Source organism: Geotrypetes seraphini, chromosome 5, assembly GCF_902459505.1.
Source record: "Geotrypetes seraphini chromosome 5, aGeoSer1.1, whole genome shotgun sequence".
In the NCBI taxonomy this organism is placed as follows: Eukaryota; Metazoa; Chordata; class Amphibia; order Gymnophiona; family Dermophiidae; genus Geotrypetes; species Geotrypetes seraphini.
The window spans coordinates 169423692-169440825 of NC_047088.1; the positions used below are offsets into that span (position 1 = coordinate 169423692).

A 17134-nucleotide genomic window follows, 5' to 3' on the forward strand; every position below is an offset into this window, starting at 1 on the left:
TCCCACAGAAATGCATTGAACCATTTTTTTCTTTGAGGCTGGGGGAGGACTTATTCTCTGGAATCCCTGGTCCAATTTAGCTCATTTTTAAAATTCAATGTGTCGTTAAAACCAGTGTTTTCCCCATATCAAGATTCATACAATTCTGTTTCATTTTCATAGTTATTTTGCTCCCAGATATATTTTCCTTGATCCCCATGCAGTAAAAAAAAAAAAAAAGAATAAAAAGCAATGGCTATCCTACAGGCTGTGTTTAAGACAGGCTGACAGGTTAGCACTGCCAATAACATTAGTATGCTTCAGAAGCGCTAGTGTAGCACAGAGGAATCGGCTTGGGCCCAGGAGTGTGTAACTTTTCACCATTTTAGCACTCATGAAATACAATACAAAAAAATGCTTACCTTCATCTTTGCAAAGATATGCCAGTACTAAGTTAGCCTGATTGTTCCCATGCTGCAGTTGATCAAATTTTGCTAGAACATCCCTGAGACTGAAATTCTCAAAGAATAAGGTATCCCTGTACCAACATTAAGGGGAAAAATCACACTGATTAAACAAAAACTTAGCTTGTCCAAATAAAATCATACACAAATTCAGAGCAGATGAACGTTATAGCTGCTATGTGAAGTCGGTTGCTAGAATTCAGATGCAATTTAAACATTACAATTTAAAAAGTGTAGTGATTATAACAATGCATATGCCCATTTTAAATATTTGAGCCCTTCAGAGTAAAGTCAGGCCACCTTTTGCATTATTTTAACCTTGCACTGATTCATAGCCTCTGTGGTTTAAAGAAAATAATCAGACCATAACCATCTGATAGCAGAATTGCTTGGGTATGGACATTTTCTTCTAAGTCTTTAGGCCATAGAGACTATAATCAGTGCATAGTTGACATAATGCCAAAATGTGGCCTGCTATTACTCTGATAGGCTTAATGCAGGACTTCTCTGCAGTTATCTCAAAGAATTGCCAGTTTTAAAATAGAAACTAAGTGCACATATAGGGTCAGATTCAGTAAAATGGAGCTCAAAAACAGGAGCCGGGAAAAATCAGCACTCAGAGCAATCAGCTCTGTTCTATAAAAGGTGCTTTGGGGTAGGCACCCTTTATAGAATAGTGCCTAGTGAAGATTCCTGTACCCAAGGCTGAGCTTGAGGATTTAGCTGAAAACTAGTGTAAACCCTGACTCAGATCTCCAGAATTCCATAACACTGTGCACATATTTTGAGAATGGCCAAGTCCCCTTTTGAGTTATGCTTACAGAATAGCACACAGCCAGATACATACATATGCAACCCCTAATTGTTTGGGTTTTTTTTTTACTGCAATTTTAACACAGATCTCTTCTTCAGGCAAAACAGATAGAAACATTTTACAAGAAACGAAACAAATTTAACCGATAAAGCAAAATAGCTTACATCTTTCTTAGACCATAATTGAGGAGGATACGATAGAGTGAAAAGAAATTCAAATATACAAATTTCACTTAGGAATAGGCTTAACAGCTAAAAATCCCTTCCCCCCCCCCCACACCCTTATAGCTGTTCAAAAAGTTCTTAATAAACTTTCCCGGCTACCATTTTCTTCAAATCCATGAAGGGTTGTAACTATTCTGGCATAAAAAAAGACATATCTCACTCCTAAATACTTCACTAAACAATTGCATGAATATGCCAAAAGAAATGTTGCTCCAAGAGTTAGTGTCTTAGATCTCATAGGCAGAAACAGTTTTCTCCGCTCTTGTGTGTTCCTTGTGACATCAGGAAATATCCAAACTTTTTTTTCAATGAAACAAAGTTTGAGAGTTATGGAATATAATCTCAAAACGGCATTGAGATCTTGTTCAAAAACAAAGGAAACCAATAATATAGCTTTCTCTGTTGCTTCAGACAATGTGGCTTCTAGAAATTCAGTAACATTTAAAGGTTCACCCATATTTAATTCTTCACCTGTGGTAGCACCTGGTAGTTTCTTAATAGGTAAATAATATATACAATTTAATGGCAGAATATGTTCAAAAGAAAATATCAACACTTCAACCAAATACTTTAAGCATTTTTATAGGCGCCACTCCCAGAGATTTTGGAAAATTCAATAAGTGAACATTTAACCTCTGATTATAGTTTTCTAATTGTTCAATTTTTCTGTGTAGGAGAATTTTTTCCTTCAGCATCCCATTAATTAAAGCCTGTAAGTCCTCCACGTTATCCTTAACCTTTTTAATTTCTGAGGTAAACTCTTTGGTATTAGTCAAAGACCTCCCCAAGCCATCAACAGTACTCACAAGATTGGCCATCTCCTGAGAAGATCTGGCAACCGAGGAGTTCAGTCTCTCGAGAGCCTCCCATATGCTTTCAAGGGTCCCCACCATTGGTTTCAATCTTCCTGGGACAGCTACCAAGCCAGTTCCCAGAACTCCCTGCTCTCCTCGACCTTTCATGGCTCCTGCCTCTTCAAATGGGGTCTTCACTGTTATTTCCATACAGAGTTCCCCCAATTAGGCTGCGAGTGGAGCAGGTTGCGGTGGCAGGACAGCCTCTGGAGGGGAGAGGGGTTCAACGTCTTCGGCAACTCTTCCTGCTAGAGAGAACTCGGCAAGTCATCCAGATTCTCATGAACTAGTGGCGACAGCAGCGAAGTCTAGCATGGTACACTGAGTTGGGGTAGATGTCCTCACCGTAGAGGGGTCGGGACGGATGCTACCCTTTCTCTTGGAATGCGGCATATTAACAGAGGTAAAATTCTTTGCACCCAGGACTCCACATTGTAAACGCCGTCACCTAGCTATCGCCATCTTAACTCCTCCTCCCTAATTGGTTTCAATTAATGTCAATAATTGACTTTAGCATCCAATTATTTATGTTAATTAATTCATTAATCAATTATATTGCATATGTTCTCTGGATCATGCCCTTTATAGAATCTGGGATATAGTGCTATAAATAAAAAATACATGGTTTTATCAGAAATATAGCTATGGTGGATGAATCTGCCTTCATCAGCAATCCAAGCTCTACGAATAAGCCAAGCAGAGGGTTTGATGGCCACTGCAAGGGCCATCCTTACCAATGGGCAATTGAACTTTTTGCACGCGGATCTACTTAAATGAAGCCCTGCAGTCCTCAGGCTTCCACTAGCCACTGTAAGGATGACATCTCTAAAATACAGAGAACACACTGCTCTAAAGACATTGGACCTAATATTCAAAATGGCTCCTCGCCATTTAAATCGTCTGGCTGGGGGCTAACCAGACATTTTCAGCAACATAATTGGACAGTGCTGCTGAAAATGCTCAGCATGCAAGCCGAAACCAGCTATTTTGAGGGGATACCAGAGTTGAGGCTTCTTCATAGCTGGTTAAGTGCCAAATATCATACTTAACCAGCTATGTTTTTAACCAGCTTCATATACCTGGAAATTCAATAGCAGAGTCTGGACCTGGCCCTGGCATAGAATATCAAGCCCATTCTTTTTGTTTAAAGTTCTCTAATTAGTAAAGCAAATCATCTGGGCCAACCTCCTTATCTTGTCTTCTTAACTATTCCATATACCACCACTTGAGCACTGCGATCACTTGACGCCTATCGGTTAGTTCTACCTAGAAAATTGGCACATTATGAATACACATGATGTTCTGCCTTTTATGATTTAGCCCCAACATTACAGAATGACCTTCCCCATAATTTTGCCTTCCCCGGGCATCCTGGCTTTACCTGGTGGTCTAATGGGCTTTTGGGGCAGAAGCGATCTTCCTACACTCCTGCCCCGTGTAGATCGCCAATAGGAAATGGCTGTCGTGAGCTCCCGTCGTAGTCTCGAGAGACTATGGGAACTCACAGCAGTCATTTCCTATTGGCGATCTACACGGGGAAAGTTCGCTCCTGCCCCGAAAGCCCGCTAGACCACCAGGTAAGGCCGGGATGCCGGGGGGGAAGGCAGGAGGGAGGTGGGGTGGGTCAGAGCCGGACCAGAAGATATTCGCGGTTTTTCTTAATTTGCGGTCCAGCTCTGCCCCTATCCCCCGCGAATAACGAGGGAGAAGTGTATATTATAATGTGCAATCAATGAGAAATTCCACACCATCTGGAACAGCTCTAAAATGTAAATTAGAAACTTGCAAAATTTAAAAACTTACCCAGCAACAACTATAATATGGTCATCTATTCTGAATTTATCCACAACAAGCTGAAGACAGGCAATTGCTCCTAAACGTTCCTGTAACAAAATCATAGCTCTTACCACTAATTTTCTTGTTATGGTCTCCTTGCTACGATACCCTCTATGAATTCACATCATACAGTCATGTGAAAAAATTAGGACACCCCATGAAATATTCAGTTCTTTCTTAAGAAATGTTCACATATCGGTCAAATCTTTTTTTTTTTTTTTTTTTTTTTTTATTTATCTCTGGAAAAGATCTCTGGAAAAGAAAGTGATGTAATTGAGGGCAAACAACAAAAATTTTCCTTAATTTACTCATGAAACAAAAGAGGCAATCGGCGCTCAGGAACTGACTAGAAAGTAAGGCAACAACAGCTCAGACCTGTCTGCAAATTTTGGCCACAAATGTGGCACAACGAGGTTAGAGAACCACTCGGCAATTATAGAGAATCGTTCTAAGTGATCATTTTAATATCAATGACCTATTTGCATCGTAGTATCGGAGACTGCAAGAAAACTCAGTAAAGACTTTGGTAAGCTGTTTTGATAATCCGCTGCTAAAATACATGCACGCTAAACCAGTTGGAACTGGTTTAGCGAGCACGTTAAAAACAGATTTTAATTTTGAGAATCTGTCCCTCAATGAGAACTATGTCTTGCCAGAAGAAAACAGAACAGCTTTTCCAGGGGCAGCATTGGCATCAAACCTGTAGAGAAGGTTAGAGAGTGAAGATGGGGGCTTGGAGGGAGTGCAGGAGTGAATAGGATAGTGCAGGGGTAGGCAATTCCGGTCCTCGAGAGCCGGAGCCAGGTCAGGTTTTCAGGATATCCACAATGAATATGTATGAGATGAATTTGCATGCACTGCCTCCTTGAGATGCAAATCTATCTCATGCATATTTATTGTGGATATCCTAAAAACCTGACCTGGCTCTGGCTCTCGAGGACCGGAATTGCCTACCCCTGGGTTAGTGGAAGCTGACTGGTGAGAGAGGGCGAACATGTAAAGGGAGATTAAAAAGGGGAGCTCAGGAAATTTTGTTGAAGGAGATAAGCCAGGGGAAGAGTGTATGAGAAGGAAGGCCAGGGAAGGGGGAGATATGGGCTGAGGGAGAGAATATGGGGTGAAAGGAAATGAACCGAAGGAGAGAGGGTAGAGGAAGAGAGCAGTTTAATTACAGCTAAGCTGGCTGGCTGAATTATTAGATGAACCCTGCTCATAAGGTCAATTGTGTCAATGGAGGGAGACTTTCCCCCACTGGCCCAGACACTTGCCATTTTTTCTTGCAATGGCCTCATTCTTACACTGAAGACTTTTTGCCTTGAAAAATAGTGGCAATTGCTGGATTAAGTAGTGAATGTGTTTCAATAGGCAGAAACAGTACTGAATCACAGATCAGAAGATCCGTGTTGTTTGTGCTCTCCTTACCCCAAACCAACATACCTCATTACTTTTTGTCCCATCATTTATAACTGTGACAGACTTGTAACTCTGTGCCCATTCTTCATATTTAGCATAGTAATGGTCATTAGTCTGGAAAATGAGAAAAAGTGGTGCTGTTCTAAAACAGTCCAAATTCACAATATTGTAAATAATTAACACAGATACTCAAAATGTAAACCATTATAGTGCGACAGGCCTTGTCAATTTTCATATTCATATAAATCAAATCATAGTCCATCTGATGAATCACAATAAAAAGAGTAATTCCCAATAGCCCACTTAGGACTCCGTTTTATAAATGGCACTGAAAAAAAACAAACAGTGGCAAATAAGAAAAAAGTACTAACACACTATTCTACATTAGGCACCATATACAAAATAGCGCTTAGTGCCAAGATCCATGCATAACTTTACATGTGAGAATTTAAACCGGCTAAACTCTGGTGTAAATCCTCACTCCTCACACCTAAATTAGGCACAGATCCTCCTTATTCTTATTCTATAACAGCATACATAAATTGGAGGACTGTCCTCAATCCACCTAAGGCAGTGGTCTCAAACTCAAACCCTTTGCGGGGCCACATTTTGGATTTGTAGGTACTTGGAGGGCCGCAGAAAAAAATAGTTAATGTCTTATTAAAGAAATGACAATTTTGCATGAGGTTAAACTCTTTATAGTTTATAAAACTTTCCTTTAACAGTTTTACCTTATGCAAAATTTCATTTCTTTAATAAGACATTAACTATTTTTTCTGCGGCCCTCCAAGTACTCTATTTTTTCTGCAGCACTCACATTTAAAGTTTAATTTCTTTTCTTTCTCAAAACTGGCACATTTCTATTACTAAATTGAAAATAGAATCATTTTCCTACCTTTGTTTGGTAATTTCATCAGTCTCTGGTTGCACTTTATTCTTCTGACTGTGCATCCAATATTTCTTCTCTTCTTTCAGCCTCCTGTATGCTTCCTCTCCTCCAGACCTCATTCCCTCCCCCAACTTTTTCTTTCTTTTTCTATGTCTGTCTTTCTCTGATTCCTTGTCCCATTTTTTGCTTTGTTTCTGGCTCCTTGTCCCCCCTCCCTCTTTCTTTTTTCCTTCTGGCTCCCTGTCCCCCCCCCCCCTTCTTTCTTTTTTCCTTCTGGCTCCCTGCCCCCCCCTTCTTTCTTTCTTTCTTCCTTCCTGCCCTCCCCATGCCATCGCCGCCGGGAAATAGGCTGCTGCTGCCGCCATCGGGAACAGGCCGAGATCTCCACGGGGCTGACCAACTCTCGCCGCCCGACGTCAATTCTAACGTCGGAAAGGACGTTCTGGGCAGCCAGGCAGCGATTGGCTAGCCAGAACGTCCTCTCGACGTCAGAATTGAGGTCGGGCGGCGAGAGAAGCAGGGAGATCAAAGAGCATGGTGCCGGCCTGTTCCCCGATGGCAGCGGTGAGAAGGGAAGGGAAGCAGTTGGGCACCCCTGTTCTAGACGAGCCGCACTCTAGGAAGAACAGTGGAGGATGACCAGCTGTGCGGAACGCCCCCCCTTGGTATGCCACTGGAGCAGCAGCGTGTCTGGCCAGCTCATTCCATTCAAAGCCGCGGGTGGCGGCTCCTTGCGAGATCCGCGCCTGCGTCTGAAGCCTCTCTGATGTTGTGATGTCAGAGAGGCTTCCGATGCAGGAGTGAATAGCGCAAGGAGCCGCCAACTCGCGGCTTTGAACGGAACGAACCGGCCAGACCCGCTGCTGCTCCAAAAGGAAGGGAATGATCCAGTCCAGACCGCAGGCCGCAAATAAAACTTGGAGAGCCACATGTGGCCTGCGGGCCGCGTGTTTGAGACCGCTGACCTAAGGCCATGCCCCCTTTTAGGAACTATGCATAAAATTTACACATTGATCTCAGCGTCTAAAAATATGCATATAAATTTCAATTAGTGTTCATAATTGATTAGCACCCAATTATCAGCACTAATTGCCTTATTACTCAAGTAAATTACACGGACATTGGGCATATGACCAAAATTTGCACACACAGTTTTTAGCACCATTTATGCAACTAGATAGCTTTATTATGCATATTTTATAGCTATCCAATTTTTGAACATAAACTACCCAAACAATTTCCCCTTTAAAAATTGGATAGCAAAAGTGTATATACTTAAAAAACCTGCAGAGTTATTTTAAGTGGCCAGGATTTAAAATAAACGTACCCACATTGTTCTTTTCCCCTGAACTAAACTACTCCCCCTACCTCTACCACAGGAAGCGCCTCTTAATCCAGCAAAAATTATGCACACTATAGAAGCCCATGTGTAATTTAGCTGGCTAGAGGTGGGCAATTTTCAAACTTGCAAACTGCCATCTAATTGTGCTTCTAAACAAAAGAAATCCTATTAATTCCTTAGGGAAGAATAGATATTACCTTTATCCATCCTGATCCAGTTGTATTTTGGAAAAATGTAGCTGGATCAGGGTACTGAAAAACATTTAGGATATCTACTTTCTCAGACACTATTAAGAATTAGGCGAGAACCCCAGCTAGTCAGTTAAAAATTTCTATACTGCTTATGACGACTCAATAGTCAATTCAAAGCAGATTACAATACACATCCATAATTTGATTAACTTTACATTCACCATTTCACATGAAATACTGTGTAGAGATCTCACAGAACAAAGGAGAGGGAAGGCACACAAAGTTCTTAACATTGTACATGAGAAAGAAATAATTTCATGACTCATGCTGAAATTTCATCCTAATCTCGACAGTACACAAAAGCCCAGAAATGAAACCTTGTCACTGAGGGCTATTGTTTGTGTGGTAGTTAAATAGTATAGACTCATATTCAGCACCAGCATGAACTGGGCTTAAGCTCCAAACGGAGCCTTAACTGGAAGCTTCATTTGGTGCAGGACAGACTTTGGAGGCTTCTAATCAATTATCTGGCAAAGCTTTAAAATTTCTAGTAAATGCCATTCAGGCAAGAAGAACCAGTTAATCTATCAACCCAACAACACACTCTTCTATTCATTTAAAGAAAGTAATGTGGGAGCGATTATAAACATGTCTTATAGTAAGCTCCTTTAGAGTCATATTGTTTGCCATATAGTCATACCTTTAGTGATTTGAGATGTCTTGCTATTGATCTATGTTCCTACAACGCTAGGCATTTGCCAACAATTTCTACTTCAACGTGAATCCTACTGAATTCATACTCCAAATAGTGAGGAGCCTATGGGACTTAGGGCTCCTTTTACAAAGGCACGCTAGGGCCTTAACGCGCGGAATAGATCATGCTAAAATGCCACGTGTGCTAGCCGCTACCACCTCCTTTTGAGCAGGTGGTAGATTTTTGGCTAGCGCACGCTAATCCGGTGCGTGCAGTAAAACCTGTAGCACACCTTCGTAAAAGGGGTCCTTAATCTTCGACTCGAATGGAGTCAATTTTTATAAGAAATAATTGACACAATTGGAAGCTACTTCACAATGAATGAATGAATGAAAATTTCAATTTGCAGTTGAGTGTTAAGTACTTTAAAATCTTTGCATTTATTTGACTGTTAGTAAACTAGATTAGGAGCCTTTAATGAATTTTATTTTCTGACTTATTTCAAGTCTTGCGCTTTTAGCCTCCCTGTTGTTTTTTCCTTATTTGTCTTTTTTACTATCAACAATTGTATTTCTTTCCCTATTTTTTCCCTTTTGTTTGGTATGTTCTGTCTGGTTAGTCAAAATTGTTTGTTCTGTCCCCCCTGAAATTTGTAATTTTACTTTTTGTACATCGCTTAGAATTTTGAATAAGTGATTAATCAATTTTTTTTTTTTTTAGAATATGTTTATTAGCGATTAATCAAATTTTTAATAAACTTGAACTTGAAATATCATCACGTACACGGATGACTGTTTATACGGCAGGAGCAAAGTTTTGCCATCTTTGTAAAACAGAAACGCTAGTTTGCGGTCTGAATAACTTCACTAAGTGTGATTTTGTATATACTGTATGTCTTAATTTATTTTTCCTTTTTGGATACAGCATTTTGAAATTTGAAATTCCAGGGTTGGATCAACTGTGGTACACCCTGATGTAGCTTCAAAGGCGAAATGCTGGCCACCATTGGTGTTGTTGATCTTCAATGTTGAGATAAGTATCTTGATTCACATGGATTGTAATTTAAACAAGGACTGAAATGTATATGCATTGCACAAGACTTGAAAATTTACTAGTGTGGAGGTTTTTTATGCCAATGAGGTTCCTGGACCCCAATGTTACCTATAATTAACCTTTTTGGTTCATAGATGGGAATACGAGGCTTTTTCCTCCCACTTTCAATTTTTACAAGCCATATACAATGCAACTGTATTAATAGTCTTTTAGTAAAGTACTATAAGATGTGTTCATAATCACTCCTGTATTGCATGCTTTAAATGAATAGAAGAGTGTGTTGTTGGGTTGATAGTTTTAAAACTTCTCCATCAGTACCAAGTTTTCAAGGTCCTCTCTTTCAGTGGTAAGCTACAGTTTGAGCAAACCTACAGGAAAATAAAGATACAATATATAGTACTCACAACCACAAAAATGTCATCCACATCATCTATAGCATCGAATGCTGCCACCCAATGTGAAATAAGAGGGAAATGTCCAACGGGAAGCAAGGGTTTGGGGATGCCAAGAAGATGTCTAAACTCTTCACAGTTTGCATTCCGCAGATCCCGGAGTAGTCTCGTACCATAGCCAGCAGCCAGAATAATTGCCTTCATTCTTAACGTATTTCTGTTAAAAAAAAATGAAAACCTAATTAAACCCCTAATTTTTGTTTAAAACAAAATATAAACCTCTTTATTTGGTTAGATTATCCATACCCCATTCTCCAGGCACTGCTCCATTAATTCTGCATGATATGATATGGCATCCAGAGCTCACTAACGTGCATTTCTTTATCACTGATATAAATTCTCCATGATACCGAGAGGGCAGTTTGTCTGCTAAACTCTTGCAGTACTGGATATATCAGTTGCACCTAAAAGGTTTATTTCTTGTATTGATCTATCTGTATTTTGTTTTTCTATACTTACTTAACCTGCTAATTGCTTCAAGGATTTCATCCTGTGGTATTTGACCCACACTTGGATTCCAGTTTGAAGTGGATCACAGGTCAATTTGTAATGCCTCAATCCTTCTGGTGTGGGCAAAAGGCCAAGACAATAAGGATCAGATTCTGTAATTGATGTCTAAAAAGATAAGCACCTATTGCATATCAACACTCATAGGTGCCCATTACAGAATCACGCTTAGCAAAACCATACTTAAAAACTTAGGCACCTGTAACATAGGCCAGTTTTAAAGGCCTACAATTAGGTGCCTAAGTCCTTTACTGAATTGCACCTAGCAGCACCAAGTCACTCTCCACCCCTAAACGCCTGCTTTACTACTAGGTTCATCTTTGGTAGAATTGTGCCTAAGAAGATAATTAATTTGTATTTTTTCCAATTATGAGCTTGTTAAAGCTCATATTTGAAATTAATTTACTAATTAAGATAGGCACCTAACTTTAGATGCCTCTTACAGAATTTGCCCCTGCCTCAAATAAAAATGTTATTTGGGTATGTTCTTTTTAAATTGAGACAACTCTGTTATACTGCATCAGTGAAACTACTTAATAAGCCTTCAACTTCTACAGAATATTGCTGATAAATTATTTATTTTAAGTATTTATATACCACTTATAACCTAAGTGGTTTACATTCAGGTAGTCAAGCATTTTTCCCTATCTGTCCGGGTTGACTATCTAATGAACCTGGGGCCATGGGGTGCTGAAAATATGAGGTGGCTTCCCCATTTCTTGTTCAGGCTCATATTTCTTTCAAAACCTTACAAGGAGTCTGTTCCAGACTATTTTCCCTAGGAACCATTACCAGCTTAAACTTTCCTCCAGAAAGAGCTATCAGATTCGAAGTGGTTTTGACTTTTTTTTTTTTTCTTCCAAGCAATTATACTTTGGAATAGTCTTCCACTGAAGATACAGTAAAATATCACTCTTCCTATAATTCTTTTCATTCAGTTCTGTAATATAACTTCTTATACTTAATCTTTAAGTGTATTTATTTACATTTTATTTGCAATTTTCTAGTGAATGCTCCAGATTTTTTTAAAGTGTTATTTATTGCAAGTCATCTAGAACGTTTACGGGGGCGGGTATCTGATCTGATAAGTGTTAAGAAAGAGACATAACAGAATAGCCACACTGCAATCTCCTTGGGCCCCATCTTGTGAAGAACTTTACCGATGTTAGCAACACGGGCTAAGAACACCCTTCAAAGGGCGACCCTATCTAGCACCAGCTCTTCTGCCGAGTGTAGGGATAATTTCTCAGCACAGACCACTCCACTCCTTCCATATCGGATCAAATATCGCTCTGCATACCTACACCTACTGCACCTGAAGTAATTCACCCGGTACTTGCAACAGAAAGGAAAAAACAAAGGTCAAATACAACCATGGCTGCTCTTTGGCACGGGAGTCCTAATCCTCTTCAGTCAGTACCTCCCAATTGGATGTCCATCCTGCGACCACAGCCAGCACGGGTCACGTGAGTGCCCCTGGGTTGCTAAGGTACGGCGTGAAACTGTGTTGCTAGTTGGGCGTGTTTTCCCTCTATTTGGGCTACCTTTGAAGGCCTGGCAGCAGGAAGGCGTTGACGCGTTACAGTATTTTGAGCTACTTTCTTGCAATGTTTGCAGTTTTTTGAGCGGTGTTCACTATTCATCCAGTGCTATCCCGGTGAATTTCAAACCTCATTCTAGGATTCCAAAAGCTTCTCTGGCGCGGCAATCCAAGTTTCAGTCCGAGGCTCCAATAGTTCCAATAGCTCTTCCGTTCCAAGCCTCGTTCTAGTGTTCCAATAGTTTCTCTTACGGCGTTCAAGGTCTCACTTTAGCGTCTCCGCCCCTTTTGTCTGGTAAGTGATGCTTCACTTTAACCATGTGATGATTGCAGCTTGCAAAGCGAAGTTTGGAAGCGAGTTCACCGACTCTTCTATTTGTAGCTGCGCTCTGCTTTCAGTATTGTTGTATTCCCAGTATTTGTTCTCCTTTGCTCTTTCTCCCCCTTTCCCCGTATCCATTCCCCCTACCTTCTTTCACCTCCCCCTTTTCTAGCATCTGTTCCCACCTGTACTTTAAATCAATAAATCCTTACAGTGCTGGACAATTAATAAAACACAATAATTCCACAGACTGGTTCAATTAACTAACCAATATTCAATTAAAAAATATACGTGTAAATAAAAGGAACCCTCAGAAATTACCTTTGTTATAAACAGGTCTCATAGAATGGAGTGATCTTATTTATATGTCACACAATTGAAAAGTGCTCATGGGCTCACATTATTCCGGGAGTGGCACCAAAGGACTGGAGAAGGGCAGATGTGGTCCCTCTCCACAAAAGTGGAAGTAAGGAAGAAGTAGTGAATTACAGGCTGGTAAGTCTGACATCTGTGGTAAGCAAATTAATGGAAACACTTTTAAAACAGAGAATGGTCAAGTTTCTGGAATCCTGTGGATTACAGGACCGGAGGCAACATGGATTCACTAGAGCAGTGGTCCCCAACCCTGTCCTGGAGGACCACCAGGCCAATTAGGTTTTCAGCATAACCCTAATGAATATGCATGGAGCAGATTTGCATACCTGTCACTTCTATTACATGCAAATCTCTCTCATACATATTCATTAGGGCTAGCCTAAAAACCCAATTGGCCTAGTGGACCTCCAGAACAGGGTTGAGGACCACTGCACTAGAGCAGTGTCTCTCAAACTTTCTCGAGCCGGGGCACACTAAAGGTAGTGGCCACAGCTTGAGGCACCCAGAAGTGCGCGGATGTCGCTGTGATGACATCATGTATATGTGTGACTTCATCATGTTGACATCCACGCATGTGCAGAGGTCCTCCAGATGGGCTCCGAGATGCCAGTAGGGGGTGCCAGCAGGGAAGAGGGCTGGAGAGAAGGAGAGGCACTGGTGCCAGCTGATTGCCTACAGCAGTGTTTCTCAACTACTTCAAACTAAGTACTCCCTAAGTCTAACAAATATCAACTGAGTACCCCAACCACAGACCTCCCTAGGCCCACCTAAGCTCTGCCCCAGATCCCATCCCCTTTACTAATTGTAATGCAATTATTTCCATTCATTTTTAATATAGACACAATATACACAGATATAAATATACACAGATATAAATTCTCAAAACTATTTCAATCACTATATTGAAAATAAAATCATTTTACCTATCTTTGATCCTCTGCAGGCTGCTGTAATTAGCTTTAAAGGTGAGATCGGGAGGCCAGGGGGGAAGTCAGAGGACACTAGAGAAAAGGGAGAAACATGCAGGCCTTCGGCGAATTGGGCAGCGCTGGCACTGTACCATGTAGGGAAGTCAACTGGCAGGCGCCTCACTTCCTCCTCAGTGTGCTGTAGCACACTTGGAATCTCAGGAAGCACACTAGTGTGCCTCGGCACATAGTTTGAAATACACTGCATTAGAGGTAGGTCTTATCAGACAAATTTGATCAATTTCTTTGACTGGGTGACCAGAGAATTGGATAAAGGATGTGCGCTAGATGTGGTGTATTTAGATTTTAGCAAAGCCTTTTACAGTGTTCCACACAGACATCTAATTAATAAACTGAGTGTTCTTGGGATGGGTCCCAAAGTGACGGGTTGGGTTAGGAACTGGTTGAATGGAAGGCAACAAAGGGTAGTGATCAATGGAGATCGCTCTGAGGAAAGGGATGTTACCAGTGGTGTGCCTCAAGGTTCTGTTCTTGGGCCTGTTCTTTATAACATTTTTATAAATTATATTGCTGAAGGGTTGTTGGGTAAGATTTGCCTCTTTGCAGATGATACCAAAATCTGCAATAGAGTAGACATTCCGGATGGTATGAATAACATGAAGAAAGACCTGGCGAAGCTTGAAGAATGGTCTGAAATTTGGCAACCAAAATTTAATGCTAAGAAATCCAAGTTCATGCATTTAGGCTGCAAAAACCCAAGGGAACGGTACAGTTTAGGGGCTGAGGGACTTATGTGCACGACAGAAGAGCGGGACTTGGGTGTGATTGTATGTGATGATCTTAAGGTGGCCAAACAGGTTGAAAAGGTGACGGTGAAAGCTAGAAGGATGCTAAGTTGCATAGGGAGAGGTATGGCCAGTAGGAAAAGGGAGGTATTATTGCCTCTGTATAAGACTCTGGTGAGACCTCATTTGGAATATTGTGTACAATTCTGGAGGCTGCACCTTCAAAAAGATATAAAAAGGATGGAGTCGGTCCAGAGGAAGGCTACTAAAATGGTGTGTGGTGTTTGTGATAAGGCATATGGGGACAGACTTAAAGATCTCAATCTGTATACTTTGGAGGAAAGGTGGGAGTGGGGAGATATGATAGAGATGTTTAAATACCTACGTAATACAAAGATGTTTAAATACCTATGTAATACAAATGTGCATGAGTCGAGTCTCTTTTATTTGAAAGGAAACTCTGCAATAAGAGGGCATATGATGAAGTTAAGAGGTGATAGGCTTTGGAATAATCTGAGGAAATACATTTTTATAGAAAGGGTGGTAGATGTGTGGAACAGTCTCCCAGAAGAGGTGGTGTGTAGGTAGATTTATGGGTACAACTAATTAGTGCTACATAAATAAGTCATGTGCACCTCTCATTTCTAGGACAACCCATAAATACCTCCACGGATTCGGTAATTTGCCAGCTTATACTAAAACAGAGACCAAAGCTATATGAAAGATTTTTATTAAAGATATAAAATTATAATTCACAAGCCAGCAGTAACTAATTATTTGTTCACAATATCTCTGAATACATACATATATCTCATTACATAATTATTACACAATAATCCCTAAGTAAATGAGTAAATTATTAATTCTTACACACTAGGTAATTCCTTATAATAATAATTCCTGATTAGCAGCAATCTAAGATAGCTTATCACCAAAGGAACTTTAACTCTCCTCTCCCGAAACCAATAGAATTTTATCTAGCCTAGCTGATAAAAAAAATTATTTCCTTTCTCACCCTTCCGGTTATGCTTACTCAGAACAGGGAGATGGAATTCATCTGTTTTCTTCAGCGCAGCATTGGATAGAATTCTTCTGATCAGGAACAGTCCATTAGTCACTGGAAAAAGCTGTAATTTAGGTCTGCCACAGTTCCTTATGTGATAGAAACCAGATCTGTTTCAAAAGCAGTTCTTTTGTTTTCATTCTCATCCAAGAGCTAGGTCACAAGAGGTACTTATAAATTCTTAATTATTAGAAGGTATGTGTAGAGAAACCTATGCTAAGATCAAAGCTCCCTTACATCCCAGCATAGACTAGTAATTATTAGACACCTTTATCCTTAGTTTTCGTCAGATGACCCCACTAGGACCAATCCAGAAACAGAACCTGAATCAATAGCCTTTCTGTCCCGAAGCCTTGAGAGGCGCCTTCCGAAGATAAGAACAGCATAGCAGCTCCTACCTCCTCCAGATTTCTCTGGAGATGAGCACGTATCCATAGTCAAATGTCCTTGGCTAGAAACATACCCAGAATGCATACCCTTGGCTTATAACATACCCAGAATGCATCTGGCAGGTAGCAGAGATGATTTTCTTGCAAAAGATGGTTCATGCTTCTTGACATAAGTGAGAGAGACTTAACCTTAGGTGTGAGGAAGGAATCACCTCTACAGGTGGAAACAGAGACTGCGTCTGAATTCAAGAGGGCATGGGATAGAAACGTGGGATCTCTCAGAGAGAGAAAGAGATGATGGTTACTGCAGATGGGCCGTTTGGTCTTTATTTGCCGTGATGTTTCTATGTTTCTTTTTTTGTAAATGTGTTTATTATCAATTGCAACACAGAGTTCACAAGCAAGCAATAATACATGTATTGAGAATCTCTGTCAGCATTTCTTAAATTGTGTGTGCAGACAGTATCAAATAATCATAAGTAAGAGTCACTTCTTTTACAGTGCTGCATATGCCTTACAGTGCTATAGAAATGTTAAATACAGTAGTAGTTATCTGGTTTGAATCAGTTTGATATAATCCCAGTGTATCAGCTAGTGTGATTTCTGCTTGGTAAAGCATCTTCTTCCACCCCCACCCCCTGAGACTGATTTAAAATCTTTTCTCAAATTCAGGGTCATATGTGTAGAGAGCATGGCTGGTAATTTTGGCCCCTTTTAAAATGTGAAGGTTGGCTGGTTGACTGGCTAAGCTCTTGTGTGTGCCGGGGCAAGCCATTGTTCTAGGACAGTATTTCTCAAAGTCTTCAAGTATCCCCTAAGCCTAACAAATACCAACTGAATACCCCTGCCCAAGCTCTGCCCCTGACTCCACCCCCATAATAATAGTACTAATTGTAATGCAATTTCTTCCATCCATTTTTCATATACACACAATATAATCTTATTAATAAATAATGGTAACCACAAAATTGAAAAAAAAACCACAAAGTAAACTGTATGCAGAGAAAATTTTAATTATC

General features: G+C 40.4%; 2 protein-coding genes across 6 annotated transcripts in view; one reads left to right on the forward strand and one right to left on the reverse strand.

Annotated features, from left to right (window-relative positions):
* Positions 1-12542, reverse strand: part of LOC117360901 (glucose-1-phosphate thymidylyltransferase-like) — a 20730-nt gene extending 8188 nt beyond the window's left edge. The window contains exons 1-5 of one of the 5 annotated variants that reach the window (XM_033945501.1): positions 12383-12542; positions 10158-10362; positions 5609-5698; positions 4139-4218; positions 402-517 (exon numbers count right to left, since the gene is read on the reverse strand). In XM_033945501.1, the coding sequence (XP_033801392.1) occupies positions 402-517; positions 4139-4218; positions 5609-5698; positions 10158-10362; positions 12383-12387 (496 nt within the window). In that variant the 5' untranslated portion in view covers positions 12388-12542. Of the gene's footprint in view, positions 1-401; positions 518-4138; positions 4219-5608; positions 5699-10157; positions 10363-12012 lie in introns of all 5 variants that reach the window. The other 4 variants (XM_033945505.1, XM_033945503.1, XM_033945502.1 and 1 more) reach the window with 4 other exon arrangements.
* The window catches only part of ANKAR (ankyrin and armadillo repeat containing), a 158617-nt gene continuing 153930 nt past the window's right edge, over positions 12448-17134 (forward strand). The window contains exon 1 of the mRNA XM_033944111.1: positions 12448-12547. The gene's annotated coding sequence lies outside the window, so the exon portion shown is untranslated. The remainder of the gene's footprint in view (positions 12548-17134) is intronic.